Source organism: Sylvia atricapilla, chromosome 5 (genome assembly GCF_009819655.1).
Source record: "Sylvia atricapilla isolate bSylAtr1 chromosome 5, bSylAtr1.pri, whole genome shotgun sequence".
Lineage (NCBI taxonomy): Eukaryota > Metazoa > Chordata > Aves > Passeriformes > Sylviidae > Sylvia > Sylvia atricapilla.
In genome coordinates this window covers 52,717,164-52,730,826 of record NC_089144.1, presented here as the reverse complement: position 1 = coordinate 52,730,826, position 13,663 = coordinate 52,717,164, and the positions used below count along the sequence as shown (strand labels likewise).

Genomic DNA, 13,663 nt, shown 5'->3' with positions numbered 1-13,663 from the left:
TCTCACTAGTTTGCTGTGAAGGGAAGTGTTAGGAAGAGAAGCAGGTGAAAGAGCTGAGAAACAGGGGCAGGAGAGGAAGGAGCCAGGCAGATGTGGAAGGAGGAGAATTTTCCAATAGTTCAGACTGGTGTTAGGTTTTTTTTATTACTGGCTGATCCACTCATTTGTCCTACTGCTATTGTCTGGATCCGAAGAAAAATCAATCATATAGATACACAGCTATTTGCAGCCAGTAATGAAATGCATATTCTAAAATCACTTTTCTGTTACCCATGTAAGCTCAGAGCACAATAGAAAAGGGTTATGCTTCCCTCTCCAATGATGTAATTTGAATACTTATTTTGCAAATGAAATAATTGTAAATATGAATATTTATTAAAATACTTAAAGTACTTAAAGGTAAATAAGTACTTATATACCAGATACTTATAAAAACACCAATAGTTGTAGCCAGTACAAGTTTAGTTGCTGCTATCATTCAGTTTGTGTTTCTGCTTGATTATTATTGGATCATATTTTTCTGTTGAGAGAGGATATTTCCTTTAAATGAGAATTACTTTAAATGCTCCTGAAGTAATAGCATCCTAAAATGAATGTATAAATAATTGTTGCTACAGCTTAACTGAAGTTAGTTTTAGACAGAACTGTAAAGCTGTTCATTGACTTTTTGTATCATTTACAAAGAGAATTAAGCTATTTCAAATTTAATGTGGGTAAGGATGTATTTGTTACTTCCGCCTTGTCACAAGAAAGGATGTTAGAGGATGTTACTGTCAAATACCGAGCATTGGAGAGGTATTGAGAAACTGTAACAGTGCAGTATTTTGAAAGGCGAAGGGAATGTTGGTCTATGAAGAGGGAAGTTCTTCAGAACTTGTTTTCTGGGGGAAGTTTGCCAATGCAGTGAGATTAATTTTTATGCTATATACAATATAAAATATAGTATGGCATAAAAAACCACTGTATAATGAAATAATTATTGATAGTTAAAAACTTCAAACAAATGTATTTTAGAATATGCTTTTATTTTTTCTTAAGAATTGCATGGTGATTAAGAATTTGGTTTTGCTTTAATGTGTTGGAAGTTGAGCCAGAAAAGTCAAACCAAGGTCTCTGAATCTCCTGTGCTACACAGCTGCTGATCCAATTGCTCTGTTTTCTCTCGCTAGTGTGTAGTTGGTGGGTGCAATGCCAGCTTTGCATCTCAGGGAGGACTTGCCCGTCATGTGCCCACACACTTCAGCCAGCAGAACTCCTCAAAAGTTGCCAGCCAGCCAAAGGCCAAAGAGGAATCTCCATCTAAAGCTGGAATGAATAAAAGAAGAAAATTGAAGAACAAGAGACGACGATCACTACGTAAGTATTGCGCAGATATAGAAGTTCTTGAAAGGTTTGTCATAGAGTGAAAGTTTCTTCTCACTCTGATGGCTTCTTTGCATATTTGAATCTGGTAGGGTTGGCATTCCTTTTGATGGGAAGAAAACAATTCCAGGTTCTGTTTGTGTTCCTTTCCAGGGTAAATCTCTATGTGTCAAGGAAAAAAGATGAGTTTCCTGTGAGCAACAATTGGAGTTGCCAACTGAAAGAGGCTTTTCATTTTAGGGTTCCATTTTGTTTACTGACTGTATTACTGTTGGAAAGTGCTCTGTTTAGTGCTGATGAGATCTGAAGTTCAGACAGAGATTGCAGATTGATATAAATTAGAGATAAATGTATGTTATATAAGCTCTTTTTTGAGTACAACATTTCATTATGTTAATGACAGTTTTATGAGCATAACCAAGGTCTAATTTTAGGCAGAACTGACTTGCTATGTTTCTCCAATCTGTCTCCACATAGTTGATGTTCATTAATTTTATATGAACCACTGTGCTGAGCATTGTGATTTGTCATTTAAAGTGAGAACTGTTTCCTCTAGCAAGAAATAATCACTTACAGTTCCTCTTTTAGTCCATTTGGATCTGCTAGTTTGATTCCTGAGTTGTCTTTGCCTTTGACTAATAAGCTATCAAATTTCTATAGAGATTCTAATCTACAGGAATAGTTAGGAAAAATTAGGCAATTGTTAAAATATTTCACTTTGAGTTATAATTGCTTTGGATGCAACTCTCAAGTACCAAACTAATCATTTGCTAATATTAAAGTGTTACTCTGACACCTGCATTTTAGAGGAGGCATAAAAAAACCATTTGCATTTTTTCTGCTCGTACGTCAACAGCTGAAGAAAAAACGACAGGAATTTCTACTCATGGTACAAAATCCATCTTGTAGTATTTGAAGGTAGCACAGGATATCTTTTTTTATGAATCACTAGACATATTAAATCTCATACTGTCCATAGTTTTATTTCTCCAAAACTCTTCTGTAGCAGAACATGTAACTGTATCCATCTTTCTCTCTCTGAAGAAATACAGTTACCAGTTATTCAAATAGTACTGCAACAGTGGATTCACATATTAGTGGTCTTAGGTGATCACTGTTTGTCACACAATTGTGATTTATTCTTGATACCTCACCTGTGTTTTAAGGAACTTGATGGAAATTTATGAAGCACTGGTCATGTTTCTGCCTTGCATGCAGACAAGCTTGTCCTGGGAAGTTACATTATCTGCTGGAATTCTGAAAAGTTTTCTGAGCCTCTGGGTAGGCCTGGGTGATCTTAAAATATATATATGAGCTAATTGTATTGTGAAACACATCTTAAAAGTAGACATTCCTAATTTCAATTAGATTTCCTCCAGTTTTGATGCAACATTTAAAGAAATTAGGAAATGGTTTCTGTCCTTCTCAGTATTTGATTTTCAAAGAGTTTTCCCTTTCCCTGTAGAAATCTGTATAAATGAGAAGGTTGCAGAAGGGAAGGCTGAGCAGTGAAGGGTTATGGTCTCACTTTGCAGTATCTTTTTGCATCGTAGATGTAATGAGAAAGACATCTTGAGATAATTGCAGGTGGTTCCTAAAGGATCACTGTGATTTGTTGACTGTGTTATTCAAAATATAAATACTTAAGGCTAGTCACTTCAAAATTTTCATTTCTAGGGGTTCCTGAGTTGCATGTTCGCTTGCCTCTCCCTGTTCATTTTGTTAGGTGGCTGGTTTAATGCATCTTAATTCTTTTTCACCCCCACTATATGCAGAAATAGTTTTTCAGCTTGGCATTTTATTGGTAGTTAATAAACATCATATTGTATTATTTGACTTAAATATTTCAAATCAGAGCTTTGTAATTAAAACTTCAAATCACCTGCTAAGATGCTGTAGTTGTAATAAGAATTTCCTGCAGAATTTATGAATGAGGTTTTGGCAAAAAATGCAAATAATAAATATTGTGGGAATGTTAAAGACCAGGCTGTAGTATTTGAATAGTCTGCTGTCTTGATCAAGTGTTGCACAGGAAGAAAAGTGACAGCTGCTTGAGCAATTTCTTATCTTCTTGCCTCTTGAGACAAATGCAGTGCTGGCTGTAGACTTTTGCCTTAAGGCAGAAATCATCTCTAACTGAATTGGGAACTGACTACTGTAATGTATTTCTCCAGAGGGTATGTGACCCAGAAATGTATCCAAAGTTGATGGCATTTTCTGAAAATGCCAAGTATTGGCAGCTTTTCTTTCAAACTTTGTGTGGATTATTGTTGGTGAAGTGAACGTGACAAAAGGCTGATACAGTTTTGCTTGTCTTTCTGTTTCTTAGCTTAGTTTTAGTTAAAGAATGAAAGTGTCCAAGTTTGTACGGTTTGTCTTTACAAGAAGGGGGGGGGGGGGGGGGAGGGCAAAAACTCTTATCTAAGAAGCCAAAATAACACAATTAACATCATTAAGTATTTTCAGACTAGAGTATATAAAGCTAAGAACCTGTATTTTAAATTAGATATTTTTAAGTTCCCGAAAGGAGAGGTGTTAAACACATGTATCAGACTCTGCAAATAGGGTTACAAGGACTTAATGACATGGATGTGAAACAAAATGCCATTTGATACTGGACAATCTGTTTAAATCACTTGCAGATAATAATTTGACAAAAGCTGGTAGTTTTTCAGCACAAAACAATTTGTCTCTGGAAAAAAAATGTTGTCAGCACATTCTTTCTGCCTCATGGCTTTATTAGACCCTGGCTTTTTAAAAGGTATTTTAAAGGCATTACTAAATATTTATAGACAATTAATAGCCTATATATGCTGTTACTGAAGCACCCTCATGTATAAATCCTTAATAGTTAAAGTACAGTAAATTTATGCATTTGCTTCCTCTGTTTTATATCTGAAGGTAGCACCCTTCTGTTAGAAAATGCATAATGAGAAAGGAGACTTTACTGTGGACATATGTGATGAGAATACAGTCTTCTAACTTAGACTATAAGGAGATTTTTTTCTATTATTTAATTGTTTTTTTAACATCTTGCCATTTTAAAGTGTCTTACTTTTCTTTTGTCCTGTCTGTAAACAAAGCATTCTTCTAAGTTTGAAAATCAGCCTTTTATCATAACAGCTTGTTTTACTGGTGGCATAATTTTACATTCACAGTGCTATAGACATCTTATTTGTCTTCAAGTTTTTCATGTAGAAAACCTCAGGATTAGAGTCCATGGCTTGCTTTCAATTCTGGATGGCCTTTTACATGTTCCTTCATTCATGGGGAGTGGCATTTAGAACCAAATATATTGAAAGTGTGTTCCTCTAAAATAGGTCACAGCATTGCTGTTCTGAAACTACCTTGAATGCAACATTGTCTCATGTTTTTTCATGACAAAGATGACCCTGTAGTTATTAACAAGCATGATAATTGAGTTCACAGGAGGAATATAAGAGATAAGGAAACTTACTGCTAATGAAATTTAGAATAAGACTCTGTTACTCATGTAGGCCTTGGATTTTCATTTGGTGGGTTTCTGATGTGATGCTGTAATTTATTTGACTTCTAAGAAATTGATGTGTACTTGAAACTTGTATTATTAAGCAGGAAGGAAGATACCTAAATGCCTCAAAATCGTTTTCAGGGGAAAGATGCTTAGAAAATGTAACACTAACATTTAAGAATAAATTAAATAATTCCTACACTTCTGAAAAATTGCACCCTTTCTTCTCAGTCTGCTGAGTGTTTTCCACTGTAAATCCCAGAGAAATTTGCTGCATGAAATTGAAAGCAAAAAATTTGGGTTTGGTTTTTTTTTCCCTCCTTCTTTCTACCCTCCCTCCTTTCCTCCCTCATATTTATCAAATATTTATATGCTTGCATCACTGACCACCTGCAGAACGAGCTGTGGTCCTACATTGCCACTTAGAGTGAGAAAACATTGCAGTAAGATGATTGCCTAATTGGCAGTGTCCAGCTGAGATGGAGCAGGGACAGAACAGAATGTACAGATGAATGCTTACCAACAATCAGCCCCAGGAGTGCAGCAAATGCTAGCTCCAAGTGGAATTTGTAGTTCATTTTGAAATAATGGATGCAGGAATATAGAAGCTGTTACAAATGTAGACAGCAGAAGTTTGAATAACTGTTTGTGCAGATTTCAGCGTAATATGTAGTTGATAATGTAGTTTTAATTTCAGTGTGTTATTTAATAAATTGCTACTCTTGTGAATATTTTCATTCAAACTTTTTTGCTAATGTAATGTTATTACAGTTTTATATGGTATATTTTAAAACTTTTCTCTGAAATATTTCTAATACCATGCAGCTATGTTCTTAATAGCAATTATTTTTTAGTTTAGGGACTTTCAATGTAGAAATTATGGACTTCTTTTTACACCCTAAATCAAAATTCAAGAATCTTTCTGCTGTTCAAGAAACACTTAAGAAAAAAAATTTCTTTTCTAAAAGGAAAAGGTCTTTATAATGCCTGCTGCCTTTATACTGGTAGTAAAATCTCAGATGGGTGTTAGTTGTGCTTTACTCATTATAAATTGAAGGATAATATGTGATGCATTCAGTTGGTGCTTCTTGGGTAGAAAATGTTTACTAATAGTCCCAGAACATGGAATGACAACTTGTACATAGAAAGAAATGTGTAATATTGTGGAGTTCATCACCTGACTATTCAGCATTATTGAAACTTAAATGAGTGGATGTGGCTACATTTTTGGAAATAGCTGTTTCATCCACAGGGAGTGTGTTTTGACCAGACTTGAATTGTGCTTCTCTAGGAATAATTTCTCCCTATCAGTGAAATTAATGTTTGCAGCTCTCTGACAAGGTAGTGCTACTGACATAATGGTAAATGATTTACTGATGACATTTCAGACCTGTTTGCATGCTTGAATGTGTTTGAATGCTTGAATGTGTTGAACACTAAGGATCTCTTTTCTTTTTTTCCAGCAAGACCTCATGACTTCTTTGATGCACAAACACTGGATGCTATAAGACATCGAGCCATCTGCTTTAATCTTTCAGCACATATAGAAAGTTTAGGAAAAGGCCACAGTGTTGTATTTCATAGTACTGTAAGTATATACGTGATGCATTCTCTTTGTTTACCTGTGTGTCTAAAAAAATCTAATATTTCAGATTTCTGTTGTCCTCTTACTGCTCTAGACATTTAATCTGAAATAAGCAATAGTGGTTCTTTTGTCCACTGCTCTTAGTAAATGAACTTTTAAGAAGTATTGGTGGTAGTTGTTCTAGCTCACAGATTTAAGGGATTGCAACATTTTCTGTCTTATCCAATTGGGGAATATATAAAAGCAACCTTGTTTTGCCGAAGAAAATAGGTTCTATCTTCTAAGTAATAACACAGTTCAGATGGCATTTCCATGGTCATGAGTGACAGTGCTAATTTATCAGAAGAAACATTTTTGGTGTTTAATTGAATATGGTAAAGATGCTGATCTGAAGATAAACACATGTTTATTCCCTTTTTTCCTCTAGGTTAAAATATATAATCTTGAATAAATTTATTCCTGTCCCCATGTTTTTCTTTTAATAAACTTACCACCAAACTATTGTGGAGCTGCTGGAGGGAGGCAAGAACCAAGTGGGCAACCTGTGTTTGGATAGGAAAGACATCAGTAGTAATTAGAACAGTTCAAAGCAGGGATAAAGTATTGAATTGGAGTAGAAGGATCAGAAGTTTAACAAGTTGAATAACCTTAGGTTTTCTTAAAAATCTGGGAGATGAGGGCATGTAAAAGATGGAGACTTGGCTGAAGAAAAAAAGAGATGGGACAAAATGGGGAGAGGTGGTTTTAAACAGGTAGAATAGCTCAAACAAGGAGTGCTGGCTGACATGTCTTCAGCTACAGCTGAATCTTAGTATGGGATTCAAACCCTTGAACTGTTGGTCTCTTTCCATAAATAAAAGATGATTTTGTATGCATGAAGTTCACTTCACCTTGTTCTGCAGGACTGATTGTTCTAAATACCTGTGGCCTGTATTGGAAATCTTTTTCAAATTATTTCTGCTGAACTTTATGTACATTGTGCACCAGCTGCAAGTGGAGATTGCAGGTGGTTTAGCTGTTTCTGTATTTAAATCTCATTCTAGTATTCCTGGCCAGCATGGATTTTACAATGCTGTGAGAAAGGCAAACGCTCTTCCAATTCACAGCTTGTCTTAATCTGAAAGGTTATCCAAGCAGTCTACTCAGTTGTGGAAGAACAGCTCTGCCTTTTGGAATAATTCATAAGGAGGTGGAATTAAAGGGAGGAATCTGCTCTAAAGCTGCTTCACTTTAACTTGAGGGAAGTGGTGAAAATCCTTTTAGCTCATCTGTGCATGTGTCACTCGAGATGGCAGAAGGTTGATTAGATCTCAAATGGCTTTAGACCTCAGTTGTGGGAGAGATTGTACCAGTGAGAGAGCCGCTCTAGGATTCCAGCCCCATGCTGCACTTGGCTGCTGTATTTTGGTGTGCTGGCTTGTGCTGGACATGAGCTTTGTTTATGAGACTCAGCCTAAAATCAATTTGAAAAGAAAAGCTAGGCTGGGAGTCATTTTGTGGACGTGCACTGTTACACTGAGCTAACGATACCTCAGATGCAGACACTTATTCATTTTGCATCACTTAAAGGCATTAGGACATGAGATTTGAATGGTGACTAGCTAAATGGCTTAATAAGTTTGTGTGGTCTACCTTCAGATGAAGAAAAAATGTGTCATTATCAGAGACATTAATTTGGAAGGTGGAAAATAGGAAGATGAAATTGCCATGCTGTCTGAAGTCAGACATAGGATGTGACTTTATTGTTTTATGCAGCATCAGAGGAAGTCAGCACAGTGCAGTATATTTCAGGGCAGATATTCTAATGTAAGGAATTTCTAAGCAGTCACTGTAGATGCCTTTCATGTTCTCTGAAAAGACACATTCTTTAATTTATATGTACTTCTTTTAAGACAACCTTTTCTGTGTAGATATGGAGAGATTTAGAATGCAGTCATTAATAAAGCTTTTTTGAAGAAATGTGGTTGCCATCCAGAATACACCTTTGACTTGATTATGACTTTTTTTCTGCTTGCCTTTTTTTATTGAGTCAAATTCTTTGTATTTTTATTCTCTGGATTGTTAGATGGAAAAAGTCAAGCATGTCTAGTTAAAGTAAGGAACAGGTATTACACTGGTTAAAAAATGTAACTTGTGGGTTACCCTGTCATGCCCCCCAGCCTTTGAAGTGGCTTGAATTAATTTTCTAAAACATTTGAACACTAAACTATTCTCTGGTTTTAGCTTTTTTAGGTATTTCAGTTCAGTGGCCACATGTATTTTAACTAGTTACATTGTTTCAATATATTGAAACTTTGCAAGACAGTAATTGAATACAGTGAGATGCCTACCAATTTACAGTGTGAAATTGTTTTCTTTTTCCAGAAGAGGTCAGCAAAACTCCATGTCTGATTTGAGACAGCTTTGATGCACATTTCCTTTGAATTTCCATTTTGTTTCTGGGGCAGTGTAGGAAATGTAGAGAGTATAGTAAGAATATTTCCAAATAAAGCTGTATTAAGTGTACATCTTCTGGCTAAACTGTGGTTTTCCCTTAGAAACTTAAGTGGACTTAAGTTCTTTGCAAAGCAGTTTAAGGTCTTCAGAGCATGTTTGTTGCAGACACGCAACTTCCAAGGAGTATAACAGTTTGTTTCCTATGAATGTCTAGTAGGTCATGGAGAAAAACAACTTTTTAGTAAAAAAAAATATGTAATTTGTTTTTAATTATGATTTTTGTATTTATTATTAGGTAATAGCTAAAAGAAAAGAAGATTCTGGCAAAATAAAACTCTTGCTGCATTGGACACCAGAGGACATGTGAGTACATTCCTAGTGATATGTTTTAAATGGGAAGGATTTACATTGGGATCAGTGAACTGTTACTAAATTATTTTATGCCTTTGAATATTTGAGTTGGAGTTAATATTTAAAAAATGCTTTTCAAAAAGTAATTAAAAAGTTTAGAAGTTAATAAACAATGAATTTATTGATTTTTGCTTTCAAGTCTTTGGGCTCTAATACCAATTCAGTTAAATTTGCATCTGTATTTTTAATGTATTTTGTCATAAGTTTCAATTCATTTTGAGAGACAAAAGCTAAAATATTCTTATAAAATAGGCGATGTTTTGATTCCTTTTAGGACAAATCATACTACTATATCTAACAGCATTTGGAAATTATTCTTTTTAAAATGTTCCAGATAAAGACTGTTAATTTTATTTTAAAATAAGCATTAAAAAGTGTGCAACACTGGGAATATGAAAAATAAATAAAGAAGTAATTTTTCTTTTAATAGAATGTCAAAGGAGTTTTTTGCTCATGCAGATGAATTCAGTATTAGAATCTCTGCTTTGGAGAAGACAGCTTGTTCAGTAATGTTAAGATGCTCTCAATGGAATTTAGATTTGGTTGGTCAGGTCAGAGGAATAATGTGTTTTATGTTGCTGTTCGTTGCATCTTGGCTGGGTTAGATAGATTAGATAGAGTGTGTATTTCAGGCACTGAAGGATGGGGTTTTGAATTCCTGAGTATTCAGTTCATCTTGGTCATTGCATGTAAGCAGAGGAGATGCCGAGGTGTCCTGGCACATGCCATCAGTCTGTTTCACACTGTCAGAAACTGAAATGCACTTGTGGTGGTTCCTTTGCACTGAGCTCTTCATCAGCCTTCCCCATGGAGCTGGGAGTAATGATTTAGCTTCTACCCCAAGTCCTCTTGAGAAACTGTGCAAGTTCTCCAGGATATCCATATGTTCAGGGGTTTGGTCAGGAAAAGTAAACACAAGTGTTTAAGTCGTTTCCTCTACAAGAGGGAAATAACTTCTGTTGACCTGGGAGGGTGGGAGTTCTTTTATTGGTTTTGGGTTTTTTATAAGAGCAGGAGTTTATTTTTGGTGCCAATAAATCAGCTTACTGAGTTGTTGCCTTTCTGTATATCTCAAATCTCTGCATGTGAAAAGTTTTCTTTATTGCTGTTTGTATCTTGAGCATATAGGTGCTACTGAAAATGTCTTCCCAATATTGGTTGTCAAAAAACTGATTTTTGGATTTATTTAAACAACTTCCATGATGTTTTTCTACCTTTCGTGATCCATGAGACTTAGTGAATAAATGGATTGCCTGCTGGATTGTTCTCCTTCCCCCTCTGCCCAGCTGTTTTTTTCTTTTTTCTCTTCCTTCTTCATCCGAAAGGCTTAATTGGAGAAACTCCTTTTCCTGCTGGGTTAGAGGTTCTGGGTTTCATTTCATGTTTTGAATAGCTTACCCAAAAAAATTGAAATTGAGTTGCAGCTAACTTTCATGCAAAGCGAAATCTGCAAAATACAGATTCAGTGAAATGATTTGCAAAAAGTCTGTGAAATTTGGCTTTGCAGTGGAAAGGCCATTACGTTTAGTTTTAAGTGTTGGGCTTCTCAATTTGAAACCTGTCTCAAAGACTTAGACACCTGAACTACAAACTCCTCCCTCAACCTGAAGTTAATCTTTGGCTTCTAGGACATGTAGAAAATTTTTAAAACCCCACCAAAAACCCAAAGAAGAGGATAATCAAACAATTAACTTCAGCAAAGTTGGAGCATTTTGTCTTTGAAACCTTGGAGCCTGGAGCAAGGAAACTACTGTAACTCAAAGCTGCAGTATATTCTCTCCTTTAGTTGAAGAGAATCAAAGAATTTCTACCTAGTAAAATAAATTATTTTAAAAGGTCTGGTTGGTTTTTTTGTTACTCGTTTTTGCATTAAATTGTTACAGTGGAGAATGTGGTGCCATTATCATTGTACACTTGGAATATACTTCTGGAATAATCTAAATTTTGTTCAGTGTCTTTTCAAACTGAGAACCTGGAAAGCATCAAAGCGTAATGTGTAAATATTGGCTGCCTTTCCTTACTCTGGTGAAGATGCTTTTTAACCAGGGAAATGTGAAAATTACTTTGTATGTACTAGTTTACTACGTAATTTTAGGGTAAGAGAAACAGTTGATCTTTTTTGAATATTTTTATTTTATTTATTTATTCATAGTCTTCCTGATGTGTGGGTAAATGAAAGTGAGCGACATCAGTTAAAAACTAAAGTAGTTCATTTATCAAAACTACCAAAAGATACTGCCTTGCTTCTGGACCCAAACATTTACAGGTAACATCTTCATTTTGAATCTTTCATTACTTGAATGTAATCTTAAGCCTCACTTAACTTTTTGACGTTGGAAAATCAGGATTGCTAGTATATTATACGGCAGATCAGGGAGCCTTGGTACTGTAAACGTCCAGGAGTTAAGTTCTGAGGTCTTAAGTTATTTCAGAATTACTTCTTGAACTAAACTCTAGTGACTGAGAAACGGGAAATGTGTGTATTTACCAAGTGTATTTTACTTTTTTGTGCTTGGTGTACAGAAATTCTAGTAAAGGAAGTACATACAGTGGAATCCTGAAAGATCACTTCTGTTAAGATCACATACTGGTTTGTATACCAATTTTTTTAAAGTCCAAATTTATCTTTCCATATTATATTCAGCTGTAATACATGCAGTATTACCTTGAAACTTGTACTTGTATTCAAGTACTGTTATTTTTTTATTACGAGATTCTTTATAGGGGGACAAAAGGGAACAATCCATGTTACTTGTCTTTAAGCTACTTTCACATTTCTGTTTTTAGGCCCTCAGATTGGCTTCTAATCCATCTGGTTTCTAATAATTTCGTGATTCTCCCCCCACCCCTTTATTACTGCTCTCCCATGATTGTCAGTACCCACAGTTCTGTGTGTACAGTTTTTAAAGGTAATCTGAAATGCTTAATTAATTGTGAAATTTTGAGCATCCATAGAGACATTTATCTGATTATATTAAAAAAAAAAAAATCCATGAAAATGGGTTGTGGAAAGAAGGTTTATCATAACAGAAGTTCAGTGTTCCGATGTTTCTTCCTTAACACCCAGTGACCAAGAGTCTCAAGGAGTAAATGAAGCACTAATCTGAGGTCTTTCAATGCAATAAGCCTTTCAGTTCACCTTTAATATTCAGTGTATTTCACTAATCAAATTAATGAGAACTCGCTTTACAATATGAAAACCAATCCTACTGTATTTGCTATCTTTGTAAATGTGTTTTAAATACTTAGCTTAATCTATGAATCATTGCTATTAATGGTAAAATCACAAAAATGTTATGGTGAGATTGGATTGTGTGTTTTAAAACTGTTTAACACAGTGACTTTTATAATCTAATTGAGGAGTTGATTTTATATTGATCACTTTTGATGAGTTTGATAAATTAGTTTGCTTTAAAAAGAAAAAAAATAACCTTTTAAAATAAAAATATAGTGATCTCTGGATTAAGCCCTTGGAGAAAAATTAGCAAAGCTTTCTATCTCTCCCAAATAAAATTAAGATCCCTACATGTAATGTTGTGCTCTATTTTTAGCGGTATGGATCAGTCTGTGATTGAAATGAGCTTTTGGGACCAGCTGAGGGAGTTTAATGATATAAATTTAAAAACCAAAACTTTGCAAGAGGAAAAGGTAGTTAAAGAAATGCAGTGGGAGTTGTTAATGTCATGCTAAAATATCATGCTTTAATAGATAGTTTGAAATAATTATCTGAAATGTACACTTTTATGAGTTCATCTGAGATGGCTTTTGGTTTTAATGAAGTTAAAGTAGATTTTGTATAGTCACGATTTTATAGTGCATTCAACTGGCTGATTGTACATCACAGGGTCTTAATGGAAAGCTGTACCATCTTCTTTTACAGAACAATGCCCCAGAAGAGGTTGAAGAGGTAAAAACCAAGCAAGTGGGGACACCTGCAGTCTTAGTCACTGACAATGGATTTAGAAATAAAGTTGCACATTAGTCAAATCCCATCTTTTTTTTTTCTTTTTTTTTTTTTTTCTTCTTTTTTTTCTTTTTTTTCTTTCTTTTTTTTTTTCCTTTGTTAGAGAAATATTTATGCTTAGTGTAAACATTCTGTGAATGAAGTTGATGCTTCTGTGGAATATATTAATATATTACTGTATATCCACATTTTCATGGAATGGTACAGTGGGAGACTGAGCAAACACTCTTCTGGCAACTTAGTGGAACGACTAAAAGGCTTTGCATGCTTGCTTCTTAAAGCTGCTTTTTTCTTTAGTGAATACAGTAGTCTATATTTGATGAAAAGAAAAAGTAACCATCACCATTTCCTCCCGATTCCCAGGAGAACTGTTAACAAGCTATTTGGCTTCCTGTCAATGTTAACTAAATCTGAC

General features: G+C 34.9%; 1 protein-coding gene across 5 annotated transcripts in view; it reads left to right on the top strand.

The window, feature by feature from the left end:
• AEBP2 (AE binding protein 2) overlaps positions 1 to 13,271 on the top strand; it is a 41,126-nt gene extending 27,855 nt beyond the window's left edge. The window contains exons 4-9 of one of the 5 annotated variants that reach the window (XM_066319512.1): positions 1,170 to 1,356; positions 6,316 to 6,440; positions 9,169 to 9,236; positions 11,437 to 11,550; positions 11,808 to 11,874; positions 13,165 to 13,271. In XM_066319512.1, coding sequence (XP_066175609.1) covers positions 1,170 to 1,356; positions 6,316 to 6,440; positions 9,169 to 9,236; positions 11,437 to 11,550; positions 11,808 to 11,862 — 549 coding nt within the window. In that variant the 3' untranslated portion in view covers positions 11,863 to 11,874; positions 13,165 to 13,271. The other 4 variants (XM_066319513.1, XM_066319515.1, XM_066319514.1 and 1 more) reach the window with 4 other exon arrangements.
• Positions 13,272 to 13,663: the final 392 nt, after the last annotated feature.